The sequence below is a fragment of the Eimeria tenella genome, genomic scaffold, assembly GCF_000499545.2.
Source record: "Eimeria tenella Houghton genomic scaffold, Eth_scaff26, whole genome shotgun sequence".
NCBI classification, from domain to species: Eukaryota; Apicomplexa; class Conoidasida; order Eucoccidiorida; family Eimeriidae; genus Eimeria; species Eimeria tenella.
In genome coordinates this window covers 248358-274739 of record NW_013542471.1, presented here as the reverse complement: position 1 = coordinate 274739, position 26382 = coordinate 248358, and the positions used below count along the sequence as shown (strand labels likewise).

Sequence of the window (26382 nt, the reverse complement as noted above, 5' to 3'; positions counted from 1 at the left end):
GCCTTCCCTGCAACCATGTACAGCTGAGGGCGCAGCAACAGGCAAGGAAGGGCAAACAGTGAGTCAGGAGCGGCTGTGAAGAAAAGCAGCAGAGGCACGACAGCATTACTTTGCAGCATCAACAAATGAAAACCAGGGGAAATAGAAAAATAAACGATGCCCGCAGACACAACGACAAGGCGCGGGTGAACAGGAAACTTAAGCTACACAAACGGCGACAGCAACAGAGGCCGAAGAGAAGACAGAACCAGAGGCAGAGCCAGCAAAAGCTCGGCGGCCTAACCCCCGCTGCTGTGCTTTAGGGTGACGGCAGAGGCTGTGTATTTGCCACTATAATCAAATGAGCACGGTAGCTCCAGTGACAGCTGAGAAGAGACACGCAATGCAAAGATCAAAAGCTTCAAGTGCTGAAAATGCCAATGGCCCAATTCTGAGGCCAGCACGAGAGGGAAACGGAGGAGCTCAAACGCCCCGTGGCGCAGCAAATGCAGTAGCAGTTGCCGGTGAAGCTGCTGCTGTCGTTGCCGATGCTGCTTCCGAATTAGCAGGAAAGCCGGCTGCGGCGGCTGTCGTTGTGCTTGCTGTTGCTGCTGATGCTGGTGAAACCAGTCCAGCGTCCGCAGCAAGCACTGCAGCAGAGCTTGCGCGGGCGTTGGACAGAGAGGCCCAGACAGCTTCGATCACTTTGGGCGGTAACTGTTTCGTTATGTTGTCTATTTGCTGCAGCAAGAAGGGAGGAACAAAAGTGGATCGCACCCACAAGGTTGGACTGCAAAATCTAAGCTCTCAACCTTAGTGTGAGTTACTAGCGGATAACATCCCCAAACTGCGCCGCGGCTTCTTTGTTCCCATGTTTTCAAGCATGCGGTTTAACAGCGGCAGCATCGACAAAACATCGAGAGTGGTAGCATCAGCAACAGCAGCACCGACACGATCACCAGCAAGCAGCCCCTCGAACACGCGTAGCAGCAGAAGACTCAGCAGCAACAGCAGTACAGCAACTCCCCGACCGCTGAGGGCCCGAAATTTCAATCTCTGCGCACCGCCAAAAGGAGCTCCACGCTGGGGTTGGAAACAGCAGGAGGCTTAGAGGACGTCAACTGAGGGTTTTGAAAGCTGTCATCACATCCCTCCAGGTCGCTTCGTTTTAGACTCGATTCCTCCTGCCCGTGCTGCTGGTGTTGCTGTTGCTGCTGGTCTTGCTGCTCCACGTCCACAGCCGGTGAACGCGTGCTGAGTCCAGTCTCTCTAATTGAGAAGTCCACCGCAGGTTGGCGCCTTGCTGTGTTCTGCTGTTCCTGCTGCAGCTCCTGTCGCAGCTGCTGAGGCTCAGAGAGTGTCCCAGTTGGTCGAGAGTCAAAACCAGGAAAAGCTTGTTGCAGTGCCTCTTCGGCTGCAATTTTTCGCGTATGCTGCGTATTCTCGTCGCCTTCAGGCCTCTGTTGGGCCTGCTTTGATTTCAAGGGTGCACGCACCTGGGAAGTGTCAAGATGCAGCAGCAGGGGCTGGCTGGGAGGGGCTGCTGGCGACGACGGGCAGTTACCTCCACGATTCTCCTCTTCCAGAGGTCCATTTGTCCGCTTAAGGTCACTGCTGGACTTCCCTCTCTGGCCTGAGTAAAAAGGGCTAGCAAATGTAGTGAGCTGGTTGTGAATTGTGGAGGACTGATCAGTGGTCACCACGGAGCAGTCTGTGAATTGTCCAATGGTGTTCCACGGCCCGGCCGGGCTGCAGCTTGAGGCTGGCGCAGAGCCGGTCTCGCTTTGCTGCAGTGCGTGAGATCGCACATGTTGTGTAGAATGTCCTGTGTCTCGTCCGTCTCCGTCGTTTGTTTCGACGTTTCCGTCTCCGTCTGCAGCAGCTGGGGAGGCAGCCCAACTGCTTCCTTCACAACACAAGGAGCTGCGGCGACTGCCAGAGGCAGCTGCTGCTGCTTCGAGCGGGGACGGATCCTTAGCGTCGGGAGATACGGACGGAGGCTGACACAGCTGAAGAGCATCAGCGGCAGGGGCGCCTCTGTGGGGTCTCGGCGCACTGCCACCAATAGATGTTGCTGCTCCTGAAGCGGTAGCAGCTGCCTGTGAACAGGCTTGAGCTTTCTCCTCAACAAAAGTGCCTGGGGAGCTGCTGGGGGCCCACCCAGCAGAACTCGCAGGGAGAGAACACGGAGAAACACTGTCATTTGCTGCCCCTGCAAGGTCCTTCTCTCCGTCTGTTGAGACTTGAAGGACTTCTCCATTAAGCACGCCTTCGGCGGGCTCGAGAACTGTGGCGCTATCTGGTCTGTCTGCCAATTCAACATTTGCATCAGCTGCGGTGGCTGCTGCTGCAGCGGGTTCAGCAGTTGGGGCAGCAGCTGGTGGAGTGACTAGCGAAGTGTCCGCTGCGGGAGAAGCAGCATTCAGCGGGGGAGTCCCAGTGTCGACTGTACAAGCTTCGTCTTGGGACTTGAGCTTTCTTACAAGACACGGCAGCCCCATTTGGTGTGCCCTGTGGGAGAAGGCGCGGGGGGAACTCGTGCCGGCTGACCACCAGCTGTTCATATTGTCTGCTGCCTCCTGTTGGGGGCAAGGGGAGGGAGAAAAAGTGAGGGCGCCTTCTATCTCTAGTGCCTCAAGTGGTCTGCTGCTTCCGCCACCAGGAGGCATCAGGTCGGACAGGTCCATCTGGAAGTAAGACCTTGCGTTCTGTTGCATGCGCCCAAGAAGTTGCGACTGCGCCTCCTGCTGGGATCCTTCTGTCTGTCGGCCATCCCAGTGAGGCGGGAAGGGGGAAATACAAGTGGGGAGCCCTGTCGAAGCATCTTCGCAGAGGCTCTTTCCATAGCTAGCTGGTCCTGCGGCACTCAGCTGCCTCCGCGCACTAATGTGTGTATCCAAGCCGGGAGAACCTAGGGGTCCGGCCAAGTCAGAGGGCCCCAGAGAGAGCTGGAGGCTGAGGTCAGTGTCTGCGGTGCCATCCATGTCGGTGAGTTTGGGCTGGGCGTCGTCTGCGAGAGAGAGAGGGCCTTCTGGGTCTCTCTCTCTCTCATCTATCTCCTTCAGCCGAGGGGCAATATAGCTGTTGCAGGCCGAAGGAGACGGCAGCGAGTCGCAGCCAAGACTGGCAGATAAGGAGGTTGACGGCGTCTCAGTGGAGGAGCCGCTCGCGTCTACTTGCTGCCCCCTCCAGCCCTTGCTGCTTTCCCCCGCCGCAGAGCCCGGCAGACTCCACGGCTCCTGCAGTGCAGACGCTGCAGCAGCTGCTGCAGCTGAAGCACTTCCGGCTGGAGAAACATTCAAGAACGGGGGTCTCAGGTCCTGGAAAGAACGCAGCTGGAAGGATGAAGCTCTCGAAAGAGGGCTACTTTCAAACCTCTGAACGGGGGGCTCCTCTGCACTTTGTGTAGGTGCCGGTCCACTGACAGGACCCTCGGACTTCCCTTCGTTCTCTTCAGAGCCATCTTTAGGCAATCGCCGCACCTCAAGAGGCTCCACGGCGTCTCTGCTTCTCTCATTCTCTCCGCAGAATGGCGCATGCACTTCCGGCACCGGGTGGCGGTAACTAGGGAAAGGGAAGAGGCTGAGGCCCCCTTGTCGGGTGTCTAGGCACTCCGACGGCTGTGGCGCATGCGCACTCTGGGGGTGGTCCAACATGTGGGACCCCTGTACCTGTACCGGCGTTTTTATGCGCGTCAGTGGCTGCCTTTGACTGGCTGCTGCTGCTGTTGCTGCTGTAGGTTGCAGCATGGGCGCCTCTCTAAGCGTGAGGGCTTCGGAGGGTCTCTGTAGGCAGCGTGTCCCCCTTGTGGAGCCTCCCACTGGACAGGGTAATCTTCTGCTGTGCTGTTGGGGTTGTTGTACAGGGTCAAGCTGCTGCAGCGACGGCAGCCCGCCTCCAGCTGTGGCAGCTGCAGCGGCTACTGCCAGCTCTGTGCGCTGGGGTTGGGATTCGAAGAACCTGGCGTTCCCCCGAAGCCCCTTTGCGTCTTTATGCCAAGGCGTTGCGGAGTCTGTGTCTTTTGACTGCCTGTCCATGTCCAGCATGGGGAAGACTTGAGGGAAGGCCTTGCAGCCCTCGCCATCCCTGCTGGGGCTATGGGCAGCAGCCGTAGCAACAAGGGGGCCCCCAGGCTGTGGAGGCACCCCAAGGTCTCTGCCTGCCACTCCCTGACCAAAAAGGGCACAGTTATCTCCATCTCCGCTGCCGTAGAATGGGAAAGGCCCAGGAGAGGGCAATCCAAAGTCATAAGCCAATTTGTATGCTACGAGCCTGCAAACTTCCTGCACAGTTTGACCAGTGGGAGTGAAAGGAGCCATTAGGGAAACGGGAGAGCGGTGGCTGGTGTCGAGCCCATCGGAGGCTCCCGAAGAGGTGCTGCGGCCAGGGATGGAACACGCCAAGCCGATTTTTTTGAACTGCACCTTTAGCTCCTGATCTCCTATGATTAGGGCCGCCTTTTTGTACTGCACAAGCTCGTAGGCGGCCTGAAGGGAGGAGAGCTCGACGAAAGCATAGGGCAAGTAGTTGCTCCGCTCCCTCATCTCCACGCATACCACCTCCCCATGCTCCAGCAAGAAGTTAATCGCCGATCTTAGACTCTCCTTACTTGTGCCCGGCAACATATTGCTCACATACACGCTGCGCCCGTGGGGCGTGTTTGGCCGGTCTGACTTACCCAGGCCCAGGTTCGCCAGTTCTCCTCCATCCCCACCGGGACTCGACGAGTCCCCCTTAGGCCGACGGCGAAGAGAAGCATCTAGAGGCATCTTTACGCCCAACAGACGCTCCAAAGGCTGCCGCACTGTGCGCTGACACGCAGTACAAAACAGCAGCAAAACAGCAGCAAGTCAGCACTACCAGCGACAAGGCAAAGCTCCGCAGCAGCACCAGACTCTAAGCATAGGCGCACAAACTGGTGCGCTCTCCGGGCTGTTGCCTAACCAGTGAGCCCAGACACGCCCGCGCCGTTACGCGCAATCCCCTTAACTCTCAAGGCCCCAGAGTGCCAACTTCAATGAGCAGCAGCTATTACAGCTGCAACTACAACAGCTGCTGTGGCTGGCTTAGTGACCTTTAGCCAGGGCAGCAATGTGCGGCAGAGGGCTAGTTTAGTGCCAGGTCTTGTATGAGGCTGCTTCTGAGGCAGCTTATATACGTGGGAGTGTCCGATGAAACTGGAAACTCAGGGAGCAGCTTACACGGATGCACTCATTGACAGAAATTCCGGCGTGACGGTCAAAGCAGAAACGGCAGGGCTGAAGGAACCACAGCACAAATACGGCAAGCCTTAACTTTGCCGAAAGCCCTGGAAGAGGCAGCGATGTCAAAAGCTACCGTTCTGCTCGGTTTCCAAAAGAAAACCAAATCGAAAGGGAAGCAGTGCAACAGCTGGCTGCGCCCAGGTGGACTGGGAAAAGCCGGAACCGTGTGCAAAGCAGCCACGAGGACTGAGAGAAGCAAAGTAAGAGGTTGATGAGCTGCAGCGTAGCCCAGAAAACAAGGAGACGCTGGGGGTGAGAAAGCCGAAGAAGACAGAGATACAGAAACGAAAAGGTAGAGACTGAAAAGCACCGGAGACAAGAGAGACACGATTCTGGAGGAGACAGAGTGACAGGGATCTGGCGAGTGCTCAGGGGACGTGAGGGGTTGAGACCCACTAGAGGGCAGTGCTCTCCTCTGTGGGAAGATCGGTGACAGTTGGGACAAACAAACTCCCCAAATGGACAATTCGTAATTTTGTGCTCCATAGAGTCGCAAGAGAGGCAGAGAGTTGCTGCACATGCGCACCCCCAACAACTTATTTCCCAGCGTCAAAAAGTAGTGTTATGAGGCATGCAGGGGTTGTTGCACTGCGCAGTGACTTTGTTTCGCAAAACCAAGGATTGCGGGTGGAGCTAAGGGCTACCAGTGACGCGGAAGAAGTTATTTTCAGATCTACAGTTCGACGCTCGTTGTGGATTTTCAAATCAAGGGTAGAGCTTAAGGGTCTAGGCACCGGTGTCTTACACTTTGCGTAGGCCTCCACCATTTCAAAGCGGGTGAGGCGCAAGGGCCTCGACTCCCTTTGGCTAAGAACCTGCTTAGCCTGCCACATCTCTAGCGTGGTGGCTAGGGGCAGCTCAGCTGGGGTTCCCCCATCTTCCGTCAGTCTCCGGGGGTCAGCTAAGTCAGAGAGCTCGTTCGCACGTTGGGAGCCTTCGGTAGCCGAGGTAGGTTTAAAAGGCGCGTGTGGGGTTGATGGAAAAGCCGGAATAGCTGGTGTTGCTGCACCTACTGCTGCCGCTGATGACGAAGCAGTTGCTGCTGTAGCATCCCCACCAACAGAGTGGTTGCAGCTCAGGCCCATCCACTTGTTCGAGCAGCTGTAGCACTCCAGAGCAACTTCTGGCTGCAGAGGGTACCCTACAGAGCCGTGCCCCTCAAGAAGCATGTTCTGTTGCAACTGTAGTCGCATTCCTCTCTGCACTGCTTGCTGCTCAGTGACCTGTTTCTGCTGCTGGTGTTGCTGTAAATGCTGCTGCTGGTGTAAGTGTTGCTGCAACAGTTGTTGCTGCAACTGCTGCTGGAGCTGAGGAGGGTTAACTTGACCAGCTTGGATGTGCTGCCGCTGTACTTGTTGCAGATGCTGCAGCTGCTGCTGGTGCCTTTGTTTTTGCTGGTGGAAAAAGTGTGAATGAGAGCTACTGGTCGGAAAAAAGTTGTGCCCCTTAGTACCTTGCTGATGCATCTGCTGATTTTGCTGCTGCTGATGCAGAGTCAAGGCTTCCCTACTCTCTCCCAGCTGCACGCTTAGGTGCGCTCGCTCGACAGAATAGGGGATCAAACTTGTCACGTGGCTGCCTGCAGCGCACACACATTGGTTGCGCAGTGGCTCAGAAAGTCCTCTTCTTTCCAGTCAGCAGTAACAGCCACAAACCAGACACTGCAACAGTATTCACAGCAACAGATAATCCTGCAGCACCAGCAATTAGCCGTGGGGTACCAGCAGCTAATAGAGCATCAATAGTTACTGCTGCAGCAGCAGCAGGGGGCCGTCAAGCACAAGCACTTTCATCGCTGTTTTTTTAGTGACAGACAAACGAGGTGCTGGGGTGTGAATAGTTTCACCTCAGCCAGCACAAACAAAGAGGGGAGCAGGCACGGACGGTACTTTAATTCTCGAGGCATAGTTCTCTCATTCTAGACTAGACGCTCTTAATTCTAAGCTGACCGGCACCAGTCTGGGGCCCCTGGGGAGAAACCTTCATTGCCGACGGGGCCCCTCCTCGCGCTGCATTTGTTGACGAGCATACAGGGACAGAGGCGTCTGTGGGTCCCTTATCGTTTGTAGCTGCATGCATTGCCAGCTGCGGTTGATGAAGGGTGTTGTTGTCAGTGGAGAAGGTGTGCGTGGTTTGGAAATGCAGAGGCACGCCTCTGCTGCAGCCGTCGAAGGCGAACACTGCTGCTGCTGCTCCCGGCATTTCCGTGTCTGTGTGGGTGCTGGCCCCTCCAGAAGGGCACAGGGGCAGCTGGGCCGGCGCAGGAGCAACCGCGGCTTGTACGCCTGGCCATAGCAAGTGTGATGCTGAGCTGTGGGCAGACTGCAACAGATGAGTACAGCCTAAGTAGGAGTCATTGTTCTTCTGTTGCAGCAGCTGCTGCTGTTGCGGTGGGTGTTGCTGCTGGCGTTGCTGTGGATGATGTGGGTGTTGCTGCAGGTGCAGATGCAGAGCCGCTGTTGCCGCGACTTGCTGCGTCTCTTCATCATGGTGTCCACTCCGAAGAAAAGAGCCATCAGTAGCTGTGTCCAGCCCCGAGGACACCTCCATTATACCCGTGGTCTTGGGGAATACGGAAAGGAGAAAGCGTACAGGTGGGGGCCCCCAGCTCTTCGGGGTCCTGCGCGCGTACGGCCCCCAGGGGCGTGAGAAGCCTCCTCATATACAAACGGAGGTGAGGGGCCCCAAGTTTTGTCACTGCCAGCTCTTTGCTGCCCCTGCTTCTGGATGTTTTTGGCTACTACGACCTACGGCTGTCCTCTGGCCTTCTGCTGGGACTGCTGGAGGGCCCAAGAAGAAAGACAGCTCATTTCCGAAGGCCCTTCGGAGCCGGAGACGTCCGTCTGCTGCGCTCGGCGGAATGCAGCAGCTGAGCCTGAGGATAAAAAGAAGGCTTCCGGAGCGCTAGAACAGTCTGGCTGCTGCCACCTGCTGCAGCAGCTGAGCTCGAGTGGGGATGGGTGGGATCGCGTGGGACGGTTCAGATCGGGGGGACCGTGTACAGGCCTCTCGGCGCCGCAGTAGCGGCCGCAGTGTGGCTCTCTACATCGGACGTGGGCAACAAACAGTAGTCAAGAGCTGCTGCTGGGAGGTTTGGCTGCAGCAGCCTCAGCAGGAGTCAAGGCAGCAGCAGCAGCTGCAGCCACGGCGCGAGCATCGACAGCGGCTGCAGCAGAGCGACGAGCAGTGGCAGCAGCAGCAGCAACTACGAAGCCCCGCTCATTGCATGACCAAGCGCCACTGCTGTCAGGTGCTGCTAAAGGCCACGGGCAGTCGCTGTGCTGCAGCTGGCGCTGAATACGGCCGTGGTGCAGCAGCCAAGCGTAGCTGAGGAAATCCTTTCCAATAAATCGGAATGAAGCTACTGAGCAAAAACAATCATGTAGACTAATGACTGCCTGTTGGATTAATATGACTCGTTTCGACGGTTCGTCGCAGCACCTGAAAGCAAAACAGGAAAGAAGACCTCAAAAAGCTACTTGTCGGTGGAAAGCGCTGCAGAATCCCTTTTCGTGCTTTCTACGCTACTATTCCTTTGACTTCGTTGGAAACGGCGGCAGCGCGAGTAGCAGCAGCCGATCTCGTATGTGGCCCATGGGTAGGTCCTGGGTCTCGGCGGCGCCGCAGACCAACCAACCCGCCACTTGCCCCAAATCATGCCAAACTACAGCTAAAGACGGTACATATGGGCAACACAGTCGGCCTCTGCGCTGGAATTTCCAATTTAGTCGGTGTATTAGCGGTATGGAGGACGAAGTAGCGTACGTGGAGGGTCTGCTTTGGAGTCAGAAAGCTGGTGCCGTTGCTGCGGCATCCATAGAGACAGCAGCGACACAGGCGGTGACAATGTGCTGCTTCTGAGTCAATGAAGGCAGCCAGGGGAAGAGAAGGGCTTGGGGCACCCTGTGGGATGAAGAGATCGAACACAGGCAGACTGGGCGCAGGAGGGGGAGGGAGCGGCTTGTGTTACTGCGGTGCAGCGTTTGTACAGGCCCGCAGTTGCTCCTGTCTGTGTTTTTTGAGTGTTTTTAAACGCCGAAGGCAAGGTCGAGGCGGTGAGCCCGGAAGAAGAGAGCAGAGAGCAGCCGACGCGCCAGTTGCCCGTTGTCTGTAGGCGGCCCTCTGCGGCGTTGCTCTCAGCTACGTCGAGTGGTTCTGCCTGGTACAGCTCAGTTAGCTCACCGAGAAGAAAGCTGAAAGGAAATAATTGAAACTCATTGGGGAAGACAGATGAGAGGCGACGCCCGACGCTGTCGCGAGAACTGGCAGGCTGCCAGCGCCGAGCAGCTCAGGAGGGGGAAGTGGGGCAGAGGTAGTTAAGGATCAGGTGTCTTTAAGTAAACTAGATAAAAAAGACACATTTCTCACAACTGTGGAAAATGTGAGGCGTAACGACAGCCAATTTGCCGCCAAAACCCACAAACCCAAACACTCGGAGCTGCCGTGCCCGACCCCAGCCAGCGCCGTCTCCCCTGCCGTCTCCCGAGGGCCCCTTTCGTTACAAGGATAAGTAAACACAGTGTGTTTTTACAATTTAAAGTGAGGAAACTATTTGTATCTATGCAACATACTCAGGGCAGATTTGGGGGGGAAAATTCAAGCAGCATTACCCGTGCAGCATACGCACGCTCACATGCTCGCAGCGACCGAGCAGACGACACACAGCATGCTAGCAGTGTCTATCGGAAAAGACAAAAAGGAAAAGATTTCGTGAGGCTTTTTAATCCAGTTGAGGCCTTCACATTTACCGCATCTACAATCTACTGCGGAAAGTCGCACAGCCTTGCACCCCGTGGAGAAACTCGAAGCTTTACATAGCTCACTGAGACGAGCAGCGATCCCGGCTTCTGTGTCGTAGAGCCTTCTCTCATTCAAATCTTATCATACTCCAGCACTAGCACAAGCATCATGTTCTAAAGCAGTGAAGGACTTAGCGAAAGTGTTTCCGGGATCGCTTTCATTCTTCCCTTTGTGCACTGGAGAGAATCTCTCCAGTTCGCACTGCAATTGGCCACCGTAGTAGGCAAGGGGTGACTCGTGGATGCTGCTTTAGGGAGAACAAAAGCGATCTTGGAGCTCAGTTCTGCAGAGTGAGTTGGCGCCACTCGCAACCCACGTGTGGTGTTAAACAGGCGTTTGGCCTTGAGGCCATGAACGGCTCAGAATGGCTCAATCTTACTCAGAAAAATTCAGGGTTTTCTGTGGTACAGCTGTTATGGGCGTCGCTCAAAAGGAGCGACTCCTGGTTTGGCTTCAATTGACACTGTTCTTTGTTGGTGAATATACACTCGACCCGAAACTTCCTTGGCTATTCTTTGCTGCTCTTGGCTAGCCTTTTCATACTTTCAGGTTCGCTGTAGTCAGCTGTGTCCGGCTTATCACAGCTCCATTGTTGCACTGTCGACCCGATGTACAGCTGCATATTCTTGAGTCATCAAAACAGAGATCGGCTCAATCTAATGCTGTCTCTAAACCCTTGCTGTTGACACACAGGTAGAAACCATTCCGTTTGTTGTTACGGGCAGGAGTTCCTTGTGCCACAAGATGCACAGCGCTGGGCTTCTCTGCCTGAGCTGTTGACTCAGTGCTGTCTATTTGGGGTGGCTCTTGAAAAAACATTCCTTTGTCTATTCAGGCCATAAGCGGGGTGTCCTCTGTGGCGGCTTTTGAGTTTGAATAGGCTGGTCTCCCGTCGTCTGTTGAAGCATCATCGAAGGTCTTGAACTCGTCAGGAGACATTCTCTCGCGGCCGTTTCCTCCCCTCTTCAGCACGCGGTAGTATGACAGGAAGACGGCCATGGCTACCGAGTTTAGCAGCAAGTGCAAAGTAGTCATTATGAACTGAAACACAGAAGGAGAGCTCGAAAGGGCGTTGGCTACCAACTCCCCCGCGTCGCAGACCATAGTCATAATGGCCACAATTAGAACCACCAACACAAATCTATAAGACTTCGTCACCGTTGATAACACTCCCAGTGCACCTGCAATGATGGTAAACGACGAAGAAAAGAAATTAAAGGCGAGGACAGACTCGGAACTGCCCTGAGAGCTGTTTTTCCGCATGGCAGCACACAGCTCCACCGTAGAGCTCAACATATTGTACAGAGAAAATATCACCACACATGCCGCCAAGTTGAATGGGCCAATGCCCCTGATGTTGCAGCTGCACTTCCCCATCTTGTTCGTTGGTTGTGGCGATCTTGGCCCAGGTGGATCGGCCACGGTCCTCAGAAAGGCCCTCCGGCTATGTCTAAGCTGTGAAAGAGAAAAATCAATTAAAAGTTGTTTCTATGTTGTAATTTGTCCGCTTCAAACAGCTCGGGTGTGGGCCGTCATATCCCACGGCAGCAGTGGTCGCTAGTGCGAAAGCGCAGTCGAACGGCCTCAAAAGAAAAGCGGTTCGTCTGTTTTTTCGGAATGCAATATTATAAGAAAGGACAAAATGAAGTTTAGAATACCCAAAAAATTGGGTGGAGACTCGGGTAGAAGGTCCGGTCGCTGTGCCGCGGACGACTATTGCCCCAGAAGAGGCCCACTGGTCACGTCCTTGCAAGGCTCCCGATGCTCGTAAGCTCTTGTATGCAGTCTGTGGTGGAATCTAAAGTAAAACAGAGATTTTCCAAACATTTTTAATTAATTTGGTGTTGCTAATGGCCACGAGACAGAGGGTCCATTGGAGGCAAGCAGCACACCTGGTCTGTCAGCAAGTCAATGGACAGAGACTGAGCTCTGCGCACCTCTCGGAAGCATGTTCAATACTCTATTGTTGAAGAACATTTTAACCTTCAAAGGTTTGCGGTGGAAATACCTGCGGAATGCATCCCGTTCCCCACACATGATCCCGTACTGCGTCGCCTATTGGCACGGTCATTTGGACAGCGGCTACGAATCAGCTAAGAAAAGTACGAGCAGTAGATGCAAAATGTTCACTCCAGCGCTATGAGACAATTGATGCATTAAAAGGTGTATCCGTTGGCTGCCGACGCCACTGTACGCCTGAAAAAAAAGTGAAGGCCAAGCGGCCTGGACATCGATTGCTCCCTGTTCGACCACAGTTGCTTGCTTCCCTTGTTCATTCTCTTCTTTATCAGTTTTGCAATTTTTTAGTCCCAGTGCCGTGCAGGGTCCGTGATTCTAGTGGCGTAAGGGCCAAGCTAAGGCTATAGACTGGAGTGAAATACAGGAGCTTAGGCGGCTCCACTTGCCGTGCATGTAAAGCATTCGGCTCAAGCTCAGTATCACCTAGGGCTCCTTGGGTAAGGTATATCTGTAGAACTGTTTTCTATCAAACCTGCGTTCTGATGCATTTACGGTTGTTGACTTAGGCCTTCATATCGTATTGTTCTACGTATCCCCGGTCCCTTCATATCTTACTTAATAACTTTTATTCTTTGCACCCTCGCATTTGCGCGGTAACAGAAAACTATTTGCTTCCGAAAGAATTATAAATACACTGCATAAAACTGTTCAATTACCTTCCATGGGCACGCATTCAGTAGGTAGCCGAACAAGAAAGAAACTACCGAGAGGCTTTTTCGCCAAAATGCTAAATTTTCTGTCCGATCTTAAAGAAGAAGAATGCTCCTGAAGAGAAATCGGAAGCTATCAGTGTATGCACCCTGAAACACTCACAAATATATATCCAACTGGTCAGGAACTCGTGGAGCGCTCAGCAATATTTTCAGCGCCACTATCAGTCATGCCACCTCGTTGAGCATTCATCTCACCCTTTTCTATCTACCTCTGGTCTGCCCTCAAAATTGGTCGTAGCAGGCCCATCTTCTAACAGAAATTCGTTCGAGCTTTTGCAGGGCTAAATGATGCTGCACACGCAGATCCCCCCCTGAAACCCTACGCAGAGCGAAGTGTCACAGCGAACTAGATAAAGCAGAAACAAGTCTAGTGCAAACTATCAGCTCGAACTGCGTGGCCTGTGACAAGCACCAATCGTGCCGATTTGAAACGCTCATATATATACGGCGTAGCGCCAGTTGCTGTGGGAGTCGCAAAAGACCTGAACCAGCGTAACACTTGGTGTAAGTGTTGCCAGTTGGATAGCCATGTCCAATCAGCACCTGCATTAAGCGTTGTAATTCCTTTGAAGGATTCTATGGATGAGAGGCAGCCTAAAAATGGCATTTTTGTGGCAACTTTTGCAAGGATGGAGCTAAGCTTGCACGAGACACTACATATGCTTGTGCAGATGCATGTGCATAATCATTATGTGCATAATCCACCAGTAGAATCTGGAGTTGACGAGAAAAAAGGCAATGAAACTAGTACAAATAAGTTTTTTTCTTCTAACTGCAAGGTTTAAGTAGTCTGCCTATCCCTTCGTCAACAATTTTTGGCAAGTAAACAAAATTGTGAGAACCCTTCGCTAGATATATAGAAGATGAAGTGAATTACCCCTTAGGAACTCTCTACATGTCATTAGTTAGAACGCATAGCCATCTTCTCTCCGCTTTAGGCGAAGTTCCAGGCTAGCCGTGGCAGTCAAGCCAGCCTCCCAGCGCTAAGTGAGGTCAACTAGCCGATAACTTTATAAATACGTTGCACTGAGCGGCTTTTATAGAGCTCCTTGCCAAATACAGCTTGGCGCATCTGCGATCCAGGACACGGGGAATGCCTACTGAGACAAAGCACAATCGACGCAGACTTCGCTCTGAAGCCTGTATAGGCAGCATATCGCCCCTGTGGTCAGTGTTGCATAGCAAAAGGCAGTCAGGTCTCCTCTTTTCGAAACACTGTCCAAACCGAAATACAGAGTAACGGCGTTCATCTTGCTGCTTAGAAGACTGAGAGACAGCCGTTAATCCATCTAAGATGCTGGAATTCGCGGTAGCTAGCGGTAGCTTGTGGTGCGCCAATACCTCGGTATAAGTCATTCTATCGTCTCTTGTAGTGAAGCTGAGCTAGATTTCGCGCCAAAATAACCACTTACTTACCACATGGTGAGCTGCGGAGGTGTCGCTAAGCAACCTAATAGAGCGACAAGTATAAAAACCCCGACTGTTTGTTGTCTTTTTCGAAAGGAATTGTGAAGGTATAAAAATACATGCAGTTGCAAGTACCAGCGGCCTCGCGCAATAGAGACTTCCATAAATGAGTGGCAGTGAATCACGGCTCAACCACGCACGACAGAAACTTGACACTTTTTGGGAAAAACTAAAGCCAACCGGTGAGCTACGAGCAGCTAGAACAAGAGACATGGAATGGACAACCTTCTACGTTACCTGTGTGAAACTGGTCAAAACGCAGAAGAGACACCAGGAATAGAGCGTGCCCGAAAGGGGACCCCAGCACCTACACAGCGGGCCAAAGATATAACCAAGGAAAATCTAGGATTTAAGTAAAAAAATTGAAGCATAGACACTCCAGCAGTGACTGGAGGAACCCACATCCGCTTACAGGGATAATTTACAAGAACAAATTGCTGTGGCCGCAGTCAGTCATGTGGGAAGGGGCAGTCAGAGACGGAACAATCAGTCAAAACTTTCAAGCAAGAGGCGTTTGTCTTCCCCGGCGAATGGTAAATAATTCCGTCTCAGTTTCCCTGGCCAAGCCCTTTATTGCACAAACGCTGTTGGCTACTGTGTTCCAAGCCAATTCTCATTTTTCCAGTCGGCATGGCACTATACTTGCCGTTTTATGATGTAGAATGCCATGTACGTGGATTTCAACGCCTCACTCTCCGCAACAGCATCCGCCTGGGTTCAACCACGCCACCTGAGAAAGTGGGCTTCTCAGACGTTCACCTGGTATGGCGAAAAAACGTGTCTTTTGTCTGGAATGAAATTGTGAAGAAATCTATAGGCAGCACATGCCCACCTTACGGGACAAAACCAGTGTATGTGCAGGGAAAATATGGGGAGCGCACCATGAGCGCCTCAAAGCCGTTAAGAACCTTTTGTCATCACGCTTAAAGGAATGACACAAAAATTCTCCAGATCCAGTAAAAGATATGACTGTTTTCAAGACAGATGTATTATCACGAAACCCTTTAGATTTTCGAAATAAAGTGTGACTGGATGAAACGATTGCTGGGGTGAGGGCAAACGGCCAGCTGCAGGTGCTCCAGGCGTCAGCGGGTCCGGGCCCCAGTTCGAAGCAGCCGCAGTTCTGTCTGCGAGGGTGAAGACAGGCGCATAAAATATTTCCAGTCCAGTTGATTCAACTAATGCTTGCATGTGTTTATCGAAGGGGTGAGGCATGTTATGAAACGCCTGAGGGCTGACCGTTTGTTCCTGCAGGTGCGAACCTCTGGCGCCATCCGCAGCGGTGTTTCTTTCTCACACGTCAGATTTTTGGTTATTCCCTTTTGGGGGGGAAACGCTCTCAGCATTTTCAGACCTTCTGAAGTACAACTGGGAAGATTTTGGGGCGAAGACATTCACATCCACATACGCAGCGCGCAGCCCTTCGGTGTCCAAGTAGTCGGTGGGCACGAAAACAGCCGAAGGGCAGTTTTTAAGGATATCATTCACGTCCGCAAGGTTTTTGAAACATTTGCCGTTTGACAGAGCGATAAGGAAGTGGGGAAAAACGACAAGACACGGAAGACATGGAGCAAAATGAGCCATGGCGGCAACTACGACTCCCGCAGTTCCGCCGTCGGGCCACTTGCACCCGAAGTTACGTCCAATAAGAGCAATGCCACCAAAGCCCAAGCTGGTGGTCCGCCGCAATGAGGGGCAGAAAAGCGGCTCCTCCCCCGGCGCGGACTTTTTTTTTGATCCGTATGCTGCAGACGGCAGTGGATATGCTGCAGACGGCAGCGGATCCGACTCCCTCCGTAGCAGCCTCCCTACTTGGTCATCTTCTCCTTTTTCGCATTCAGCACCGTTCTCCTCGTCTCTAGATAAGGACCTAGAGGAAGTAGGTGCTTTGCCTTCGTCCGACTTCCGCCAACGCAGTTACCGTGCTGATGCTGAGCGAAGAAATCGCCAGTGGGCCTCGGGAACCTGGGCTCTGCTGGGTGGAATGCTAGCCATGATTCTTGCTGCATACCAGCTGAGATTTGCCGCGCCAGTGCTCAAAAAGGTCGCAGACTCTGCCGTGCCCACCAGCAGTTCGCGACCTTACCCGTCCAGCTCCCCGTCTGGAGCCGGTGCTGCATCATCGCCGGGAATCACCGGAAGCCTTCAGGAAACTACAGCCAATAAAGTTGCAGCCCGACGTCAGTGGCTATTTGGAATATTTGTGCTTGCTTTCTCAATTTTCTCTGCAACGTTTTTCGCGAGGTTGCACGCCTGGATGTTTTGGATGCGTCGAAGGCTGCGACTTAGGATTGACGACCGCCTGCCGCAGCATTCGAAGGTCGAGAAAGAAATTGCAGAGTTGTATAGTATTGACGATGAGTCGCTGGGTATAAATGGCGAAGTGGAAACTTCAGGGGCGGTTACTGCCATCCGCAAGTGCCTCAGTGACTACAAAGCACTCAACAGGCTCACTCATCAGTCTGCGTTTGCCATATTCTTCCACCTCGCGGCGCAGAGTCGCAGGCGACAAATAGCGTACTCTGTATATAGGAATGCATGCGATGCACTCCATGCGAAAGTGGAGCAGAGCCGGCCGGTACTGAACGAAGAAGTTGCGGAGGTGCTGAGGAAACAACGCTCGCTGCGCATGCAGTATGAGCGCATGATTGACGATGTTGTTGACATTCTAGACAAAGAAAACCTTCCTCCCGGCTTGTGTGAAGAGGAGCTGGAGTATCTCACGGGAGACTTCCGGCCTGCACTCGTCGAGCTTGCGAACCACACAATCAAAAGCCTGGATATGGACCGCAGGTTCTTTGAAGCGTTCATTCAATCGCACCACATGATCCAGACCAATTCGGATGAGGGCACCGCAGCAGAAGGCCCGCAAAGTAAAAGAACTGAGAATGCGTACACGTACGATTCCCAGCAGGAGCCACATGATGAGAGGCCGCTAGAGGCTGGCGATAAGGGCGCTCCTGCTGAGCAGCTGACCTCAGAAGAACCAAGCGAAGTGTCGTTGCATGAAAGTCAGTTTTGGGAAGCGAGACGAGCCCTTTCTACCTATCGTAGGGACACATTCAGGCCGGAAGTGCCCGACTTCGATCGTTGCTTCCTCCCAGAGCTACCGCTTTCCTTGTTTGCATACTAACAAAAAACAGTGCAATGTCTGTAAGTGATGCCAATACGTTGTAGCGATGTCTTCTATATGAATATAGACTACAAGCGTGACAGCACCAGACTCGCATGCCCATAGGCGTGACCGACACGAGATATGCTCCCCCAGCCTTAGTGTACCAGAACATAGGTCTACTGGCTGCAAGAGGCACACTGAAACTGAAGAGGCAGTCATTCAACTAGAAGAAAATACAGTGTCCGCTGCGCATAGCATGAATAGAGCAGGCACCCGGTTACGGTGAATACTATTCATGCTAACACTGAGGCCCAGATTCTGCAAGCACCCTGCAGCTCTAATGATTACTACATTCCCTACGAGTACCCAGTACAACATCTCAAGACAAATCCCGTGCAGCGTGAGCTCGGAGCTGCACGACGCTACCCCCGGCCAGCAACCACAGCTCCAGATCCGTGCAAACTGGCCAAGGCGACCCGTCGCCCCAAGTGAGCAGTACACCTGCCGACTCTAAAGCCGCCTGGACCGGCAGCGGCACCACGTGTTCCCAACACGCCGACGGGTCAACAAGTAGCTGCAAGAACTAAAGCATACAGTGTGTCCAAAGGGCAGTCCCACCAGTAGAAAACTGAAATGCCAAAAAAACAAATTCTACAGCTTCCGACTGCGAGGCCCACAAGCTCCTAGTCGGACGGCCGGGCTGCGGAAGGTAGTGGAGAGCTGTCTACCATGCGGCAGTCTCCCTTCGACATAAAAATCACGGAGCAAAAAGCACATAGAGCGAGCTAAAAAGATAGCATCAGGCACAAAGAGCACTACACTTAGAGCACAGCACAGCACTTCAAACGTTCCTCCATGCTGTGCAGACAGCAACCAGCTGCCCCGCATTAGCACTCTTCGACTGGCGGCACTGGGACATTGATTAACATCCCAAAGGTTTACATTCGAAGAAAACGCAACATGTACTTTGCGTACATAGGCCGCTCACTAACTGCTCCGATTGCTGGCAGGCTGGTTTGTTGTCTGTCTTCACTCTTCAAATAATGCGCGGACGTCGTACAACACGTCATCGCTGTCTTCCTGCAAAGTTGCCTCCCCATATCCTCTGTCAAGATTTACGCTCTCTTCCAGAGGTGGGTCCGCCGCAGTCATCATCAAAAGCACATCAAGCGGGGCACCAGCATGGCTCTTGTATATAATCCGGAGCCTCGACGGCTCCCTCCAATCGCAATTCCGTGGAAGCTCGCTGCTAAGATGATGCAGTTCAGGGTTCTGGAAGCTGACCCGACCCCGAGCAGGTTCCACTTGTACAAGCGGTGATCCTTCGAATGGACGATCTACAGTGATGTGCATCACGCAGTCTTCGTAAAGCTTCCATTGAGAGTCCTGCTCGTACCTGCTCAATAGTTCGTCTATTTCGTTGTTCTCCAAAATCTCTCTCGGGACAGTCAGAGGACCAGGATTTAGGTCCAGATCTACCAACATCCGCGAGACATGCCCGTTTGCTTCTGCCACTTGGAAACTGGAATGAGAAGCCGCCATGCAAGATTCAGGGAAGGCCAGCGTTTCTACTCGGCGGACAAGTGACTTCCCAAAGCTGAGACGATGCTTTAACCATTTGAACATCTCCCAACCTCGCGAGCTCCTTATGGCTGGCTTCTCCAAATACGTTACCGTCAGGATCCGCTTCGTATTGTTCACTTTAACTCCTTCGATTCCTACCACTCGTCCCATACCCTTGAGGTTGTGCGCCCTCTCAAAATCAACCAGAACATGGCACTTCTTTGATTCTATTGTGCTTACCAGCGGGCTGGAAATAGGAATGCGAGGTCCTATTTTCCTGTGGACAAAAACAAGACCCGCTATGATGGCTGTAGCTAGTACCAGCCCTCCTGCCACAAGAAACATCCCCTTGTGCTTCTGCGCAGCAGACTTCGTCCTTTCCCAAAGTCTCGGACGCTCCCGCCGGAATTCCGTGACAACGTGCTTCTGCTCGAAAGACTGGCTTCCTCGCCTGCTCCCTGAGCTGGAAGGTTGGCGGGCTGCATAAGGTGTCTTCTCCAAGACAACGTCGCCTGTTGGTACCTCACTGCTTACAGGCGAATCTCCACCCTCAGCATGAACAAGACCTGGATCTCCAGAGATAAAACCACTAGCGCCACGTTCTCCTTCGGGAGGCCCATGTTCATCCATCGGCCTCTCTCCTCCTTCGTCTAACTCAGCCGTGGGCTCTTCCTCTGCAGCCTTGGCAGCTGTCGACCCCCCTTCATACTCTTCAGTTGTCTGTTGTAATTCTTCTATGATCTCGTCTACCTGCCGTCTGAGGTCCTCCAAAGCCTCTTGGTGAGTGTCGCTTGCGGGTGGGCCCACAAAGGAGCTCTCACGACTTGGTTCTCCTTCCACACCAGACGATTGTTGTTCTTGTGAAGGAACTCCCATGTACGGGGAAAACTTCAGTAAGTCTTCGGTAGATTCTGATATTAGTGCGCCCGGTAGATCTGGTATCTCATCCAGCAGCTGCTGAGTTTCAGGAGAGTAACGAGATGGCTTCTCAGCTGCCGGCGCAGACGGCACGTCTTCCAGCAACTTTTTCACTTCCGTTATCCAGCTCTCCTCAAGCACTGGGGATAATTTCTCCTCAACAGAGGCAACTGTTAGCTTGCTCTCTCCTGACGGTCCGGCGCTGGGTTCCTGAGCCTCTGGTGGGTCAGGCGACACAAGCCGCTCCAACAGCGGGCTCACTTCAACCGGAAATTCTGATTCAGACGACTCAGGCGACAAGGCCATAGGAGGTGAAGCTGACGGCGATACAGCCGCTGAGCTGGGAAAGGTCAATGGCGCAGATGAGTCGCTGGTAGGTGATTCTGACCGCAATGGTGAGAGTTCTCCCGACTTCGCTATCCCCTTCACTGAAGGAGCGCTGCTTGCCTCACGGGTGAGCCTTCGTAGATCCCCTGAGCTCAGCACATCCACGTCACATCTATCCAGGCACTGCCCTGCGGTGAAACGAATACAACGCAGCAGAGGGGAAAAAAGGCGCCTGCCGCTGTGTGTGGTGCAGTGTCCTGCACCGGGTCTCCACCTGAGCTGACGACGACAGAAGGTCCCTACCTGGGCCAAGTTGCAAACTATTCGCAGTGCTTCTTAGGAGATGCGTCCTTGTCGCTGGCACGTCTCCCTCCGAAAATTTGTGGCCCTCCCCTGCAAGTGCTATAACAGCTCTCATCAAATCCTCACGGGAGGTATCCCCTTGAGTCAGCTGAGCGGAAATGAAATCCTGTACAGCTCTGGTCTCTGTACGCACTCCGCAGCACAACAATTCCATACAATAAGCAGGAACGCAGGCACACAGTTCCCCTACGATAACTACAACAAATTCAAGGGGTCAAGAGTAGCCCTATGCAATGAACAAACTACTTGCAGTCGCTTACGGATTGATGGAGAGTCCTTCGGAAGAGAACGTCTCAGTCGCCTAAGGGCTTGACGAGCTGAAAAACCCAAGCAGCTCTGGCAGAAGAATTACATAGCATACAGCATAGAGAGGAGAGACTCGCTATACATATCTAACACAGAGCAGGCTCTGTTCCCCGCAAATTTATCGGTTCAAATTGCCTCTGTCAAAACCCAATCCACGAAGCTCCGAGCGCTCTCTTACCGCCTGCAGAGGGACTTGATTTGCTGGGGGAAGACCCTGAAGGCGAACTTTTACGTGATCCACTTGACGGGGTGCCTATGAAAGTTAAAGAGCCGCATTAACAACTTAGAACTTCTTAAAGCCAGGGGCACAGCTGATAGGAGAGGAACAACAGCGCAAATCGACGACAGCTGATAGGAGAGGAACAACACCGCAAATCGACTGACACAACGCCTTCCCCCGGTGTGAAGGCAAACTCTGATCCCATCCCTCTCCATAACCAGAAAACATACCAGAAGGTGAAGCTCCTGAGGAAGCATGTCTTGGAGATGTCACATTGCTGTGGGGGCTCTGTCCCCGCCCAACTGCAAGCATGCGCACCGGAAACAGCAAAATCTGCCATCTGTTTAGCGGTACAACCCCACTAAAATGTACCAGCTGCATAGATGGCTGCAAAGTTGTCCCCGCACACATAATCAACTGGCCGTCCCGTACTCTCCACACACATAACCGAGCAAGAAAGGGAGTTTACACTACTACAATCAAGCCAGTATACGCAAATTTTCAAGATAGCAGTACAAGTACGCAGAAGTGATCAACACTGCGTGAAGCATTTGGGCACTCGAAAACCCACCTGCTGGTGTTGGACTGGTTAGTGCTTGAATTGGCTCCTCCAGCTGGCCGTCCTCAGAACCAGCGCCCTCTTCTGCTCCTGAGCAGCCACAAAACATGTGGGCCTACCGCCATCAGTGTTCTTCCCTTCATGAGTATAACATCCCGACAGTCTGAAGCGGTCCGGTCACAGGTGAGTCCCTCAAGGCAAGTACCGCGGCAAGTGTATCCTGCTGCAGTCGCCTCTACAAGACATAGACGAAAAGGCAGGGAAAAGACAGCATATAAAAGAGCTTAGTAGACCAGAATAAGTGCCATGGCTCTTCACTTTGAAATCGCTCACTATTTGGATTTGCAGTAAATGTCCCTGAAAATAAGGTCACATGCAAACAGGAAGGAGCGGGTGTGCTGTGTCCAAGAGAGCTCACAATGGCATATTTAGCAGCATCAAACTAGAGTATTTTCTATTACCAAAGAATCTCACCCTGCCACTGAGAAAGTAACAGTAACAATGCGAGAAAGAAGAAGAAGCGAGTCCTCGGCGTCCTGCATCGGCGCAGGTACTGCAGACCCCTACCCATCTTCGACGTCTCAACACCGCTGTCTCGTTCCCCTGGAATTTCCAAATAGGTTAAAAAACTTCAATCAATAGAAAAACTGAAAAAAAAAATGTAACACCAACAGCGTAGCGTCCAGACCGCTCGCCAATGAGCGGTCACTCGACCGCAGGACCGACAGACAGGCTGATATCTAAAAAGTTCTGTCTCCCAAACTTAAAAATGAAATCAGTTTAAACAAAAATCTAAAGAGAACGAAATAAAAATCCGTCGAAGCTTCATATCGCGACCGAAATTGCATCTCGATCGATCACGACAGGTACCCACCACAGAAGTGTCGCAGCTTTCGGCCCCGAGAAGCTCGAGCTGCATCCGTCGACAGGGGCTTAAGGAATTATCTATTTCCGTGTACTGTCATATTTTGTCGCGTCTCTGCTGACACTTGTCAAGAGCACAGCAGAAGCTATTAATAAGGCTTCAGCTTTCTGCATGCTGCTGTGAACGCTACCTTGACAATCGACCCCTATTGAAAGGGCAAGTAACTGCTTTGCTGCCCGATAAACGTTTTACAGACACCTAAATTTGTTATTACATTCTTTTGGACAGCGTATGATTCATGTCCCACCCACTGTACTGTATGAGGGTATTTTGGTCTCAATTTTCCACGGGCCTGAGAATGACTGTGTAAACCTCGGAGCGTTCTCGGCACATGTTACGCGTGAACAGCATTGCCTCTGCCTAAGCAACAAACCGATTAATTATGGGCTTTTTAGCATGCTAGGGCCTAGGCGCTATACCATAACACGCTGCAGTTCATATGGGTGAACGTGTTGGTGACCTATTGTGAGCGAACCTAGGTGTTATATTCACAGATTAGCTACTGGTTCTTGCCGGGTAAGTACCAAGAGTATGTATATATTATTATAGTGACTACAGTAGACGAGCGCATTGAGTTTCTAGCTTTGTGAAGATCATGGCCGTGTCATACATGGTTGAATTAAGAACACGGTCATCAACATGGCTTCTTAGGAAAAAATCTGATACTTGCTCACAATTTGGGTTTCGTATGGCAATGTGGGCTAGACAACGTGCCGAAAGGGTCGGAAGATGGAGCAGTAGCTCATGTGCCCGAAGTCACAACTGGTGCAACAGGCTAGAGGCGTTCTTCACAGACAGGATTTGGAGAGGCGGTGGCGGCCACACTGGCAAAGCCCTTAAGTCTCCTGGCGCGCTGCCGCACCCAAACCATGGCCCGTCTTTGCTTTTCGCTTGCCAGGATACCCAAATTAGGCGCTGCCGAATTCCCTCATGAACAGAAACTGGTGCTAAGCACTCCAGTGAAACATGAATGCTGACCTGAAAAATAGAAACTTCCCCCTAAACACGTACGAATTATGATTACACGCAGAGACTGAGCGATAAACTTTCGTGTATTGGCCTTCCTTGGCTGCATGGAAGACAAAATATGCCTCATTCAATATGCAGCGCGAAAATACATTCTGTGGCACCTCTTGTGCAGTTCAAATAGGGGGTAAGTGCAAGCCAAGGGCAGCTGTAGAGGGATTCAGCACTTGATAGTTGGCTGACCAGCGCACGCTTGGCTCACTAGGGCTGTCTTCCTGCTTCCCAACCAAGAATGCCAAGGTGCAGACAGGTGGGAAAATGTGGCTCATTTTACGGCAGCTCACATATCTCCTGTATGTAATCTGACGCTCTCCTTTTAGCTTGTAGTTGCACCTGTTTGCCCTTCTGGTAGGCATGAAGTACAGCGGGTCTGTACTCCCCCATTTCTATATGGCCAGACAGGGCCTACGGGAGGAAGCCAGGGCTTCTACTGTGATTGTAGTTTTTTTATTCCTCTATGCAATTTTGCAAACTAGACACTTTGGTATGGTATCTCTTCTTTTATTTTTCACTTTGCCTTGCTATTGCTACAAAGCCTCCGGCATAGCTTTCTTGATTCCTCCTAGGTCTGGCCAGCATTTTCAGTTTCTCACTACGGAAGAAAATGCAAAACTTTTTTTTGAGCCGCTGCGCCATCATTCGTTATTTGCTCATGACTAGCATTCCTGAAATGCATCTATTGCAGTAGGGTATGGCCACTAATATAACCACTTAGTACACAGATTCATCGCCCATGCTATGCCGCCCTATGCTAAAGCACAACCTCACAAGGTCAATAAAGGTCATCGTGAGACCCTGCTTTTATGTATTAGATTTTTCCTCGTGTACAAAGCATGCCCTTCTGATGTGCTTGCCTCGTCATTCACTTTAGTTGCTCTACTTCGGCAAGCAGTTGGCAAATTACTAGTGTGTGGTTAGAAAATTCGACACTGCGCCTAGAGACCCCGGATGCTGCATTGTCGTCCAGCCCGTTAACATTTTACGTAGCAGCCACATCGATTCGGAGTTTTGCTTTGTTCAGCGATGTTTGCGTCGGCTTCACCTGTGCACTGTCCAAAATCCACTTATTATGCATTAAGTGTATAAGTGTTGCCCTCTTCTGTTAGAACGCAGCAGTTTACTAGCTGCACAGAGAGGCGCCACTGGGGGCTTTGGGTCAAACAGCAAGCTGCCCGTTGCTTATGGGCGCCCTAGTCTATAGTAAGGCTCTTTAGAATGTTAAATGCATTTATAATCCCATCTGAGCTATGCAACTACTTTTTTAGGTGTCAATTTTATAAAGCTTCGCCACTGGGGTTGTGGGGCTTGCGCAAAGTCGCAAGATGAGGGTTGCACCGGCTTCCTTGCGGACTGCAGCTGCTGCTTAACGATGCTACCATAGCAGGGCCCACAACGTCCAAAGCAAGGATACCTGGGATTTTCGGATTGATTTCCAGGCGCTTAGACCTTGCCAAATTTGCAAATAAAGTCGACAAAATGGTCAAGCTGTGAGTCGTCGAGCCCTCTTCCAGCAGCACTCCAGCGACCACGCCCTTGTGGGGGGAATGAGCGCTCATATCTGTGTCCCTAATCTATCTCTCGGAGGAAAATCACCACATTTCTGGAATATTTAGTGTTTTATTCATTCTGGCGACGGATAAGCGGCTACCACTTAGGATCCGTGCGCTTCGAAGAGTGTGGGGTCTCCTTATTGTGTTGACTGGCTGTCTCTCAATCAGTTATGAAAGGGAAATTACGACGATGTCACCGTAGAGTTGGTTGCAAGCTTATTCCGTTTTATGTGGGTGGCGCAAGTGGGAGGTCGAAGGCCCCCTGGAGCGGGGCTGTGTTTGTTGCCTTGCGTTGGTATCTTTCACACGGCGCTAGTTTTGAGTGGACTGCGATTTTTTTGGTCTGAAGTTTGAAGTAGTTGCGAAGTATCTGTAGAAGGGGGCTCTCTGTAATGTATGCTAAGCGATCATCTCTAAGAAGAATTGCAAATGCAAACATTTGTGTGCACATGCGGCGCAGTGACAATGGCATTGTATTTGTAGTTTTCTTGTGTTGTCTTACATTGATGTCCACCTACCCGTGCATGGTTGCTCTTGCTTTTCAGGCTCAAACCTGGACGCGTGGTGGTGGTCCTGAACGGCCGCATGGCCGGAAAGAAGGGTGTGGTGGTGAGCACCTCTGAGGGGACGAAGGAGCGCCACTTTTGCTATTGCTTGGTTGCTGGCATTGAGAAGGCCCCTCTGCGCGTTTCGAAGCGCATGAGTACCACCAAGGTGCAGAAGCGCATGCGTCCCAAGGCCTTCATCCGCTACGTCAACGTTCGTCACCTTATGCCCACTCGGTGAGAATGCATTGCTGAGTGAGCAGCAAATAATCGTGTAAATAGTCATGTTAAACGCTACACTTTGCTATTTTTACTGCATTGGTGCGTCAGTTTTAGTTGAAGCTGTGTCCATTCGCGCGTGTACTGACCATTTCAGCTACACTGTAAGCAACGATTTCGACGTGAAGGCCCTCGCGCCCGAAGCTTCCCTAGAAGATAGCGCCATGCGTAAGTCTGCAAAGAAGGCGCTGGCTAACATTTTCTACGAGAAGTTTATGAATCCTGTCAACGAGAAGGCTGGAAAGGTCTCGAAGGACGTTCTCTTCCTTCGCAAGAAGCTGCGATTCTAAGCGGAATTGCCCGTCAGTTAGTATCGCGGAGGATGCGAGCATTGCGCTGGCAATGCCTCTGCTTGTTTTGTGCTGGCGCGGATTGAACAGCTGGCCTCACAGTTGGCTGTTGTAGTATTCCTGCCACGACAAGCGCAGAGGCTCAGCCCTGAAG

The 26382-nt window shown here is 52.2% G+C and overlaps 6 protein-coding genes across 6 annotated transcripts; 3 read left to right on the top strand and 3 right to left on the bottom strand.

The window, feature by feature from the left end:
- Positions 1–462: 462 nt before the first annotated feature.
- ETH_00024520 (uncharacterized protein) lies at positions 463–7793 on the bottom strand (the record flags this gene model as incomplete). The annotated part of the gene is made up of 6 exons (XM_013375235.1): positions 463–720; positions 1044–4790; positions 5181–5237; positions 5640–5755; positions 5989–6822; positions 7193–7793. 6 exons carry the CDS (start codon positions 7791–7793, stop codon positions 463–465), a joined length of 5613 nt encoding a protein of 1870 aa, XP_013230689.1.
- Positions 7794–8199: 406 nt separating this feature from the next.
- On the top strand, positions 8200–8574 carry ETH_00024515 (uncharacterized protein; the record flags this gene model as incomplete). Its single annotated transcript, XM_013375234.1, has 1 exon — positions 8200–8574. One exon carries the CDS (start codon positions 8200–8202, stop codon positions 8572–8574), a length of 375 nt encoding a protein of 124 aa, XP_013230688.1.
- A 2300-nt stretch (positions 8575–10874) lies between these two features.
- ETH_00024510 (uncharacterized protein) lies at positions 10875–11420 on the bottom strand (the record flags this gene model as incomplete). The annotated part of the gene is made up of 1 exon (XM_013375233.1): positions 10875–11420. One exon carries the CDS (start codon positions 11418–11420, stop codon positions 10875–10877), a length of 546 nt encoding a protein of 181 aa, XP_013230687.1.
- A 4404-nt stretch (positions 11421–15824) lies between these two features.
- Positions 15825–17375, top strand: ETH_00024505 (uncharacterized protein; the record flags this gene model as incomplete). The annotated part of the gene is made up of 1 exon (XM_013375232.1): positions 15825–17375. The coding sequence occupies one exon, from the start codon at positions 15825–15827 to the stop codon at positions 17373–17375; it is 1551 nt and encodes a 516-aa protein (XP_013230686.1).
- Positions 17376–18386: 1011 nt separating this feature from the next.
- ETH_00024500 (uncharacterized protein) lies at positions 18387–22184 on the bottom strand (the record flags this gene model as incomplete). Its single annotated transcript, XM_013375231.1, has 8 exons — positions 18387–20353; positions 20469–20651; positions 20789–20845; positions 21013–21087; positions 21285–21356; positions 21626–21703; positions 21947–21970; positions 22088–22184. The coding sequence occupies 8 exons, from the start codon at positions 22182–22184 to the stop codon at positions 18387–18389; spliced, it is 2553 nt and encodes an 850-aa protein (XP_013230685.1).
- Positions 22185–25040: 2856 nt separating this feature from the next.
- On the top strand, positions 25041–26228 carry ETH_00024495 (ribosomal protein L27, putative; the record flags this gene model as incomplete). The annotated part of the gene is made up of 3 exons (XM_013375230.1): positions 25041–25051; positions 25660–25896; positions 26036–26228. 3 exons carry the CDS (start codon positions 25041–25043, stop codon positions 26226–26228), a joined length of 441 nt encoding a protein of 146 aa, XP_013230684.1.
- Between the last annotated feature and the right edge of the window lie 154 nt (positions 26229–26382).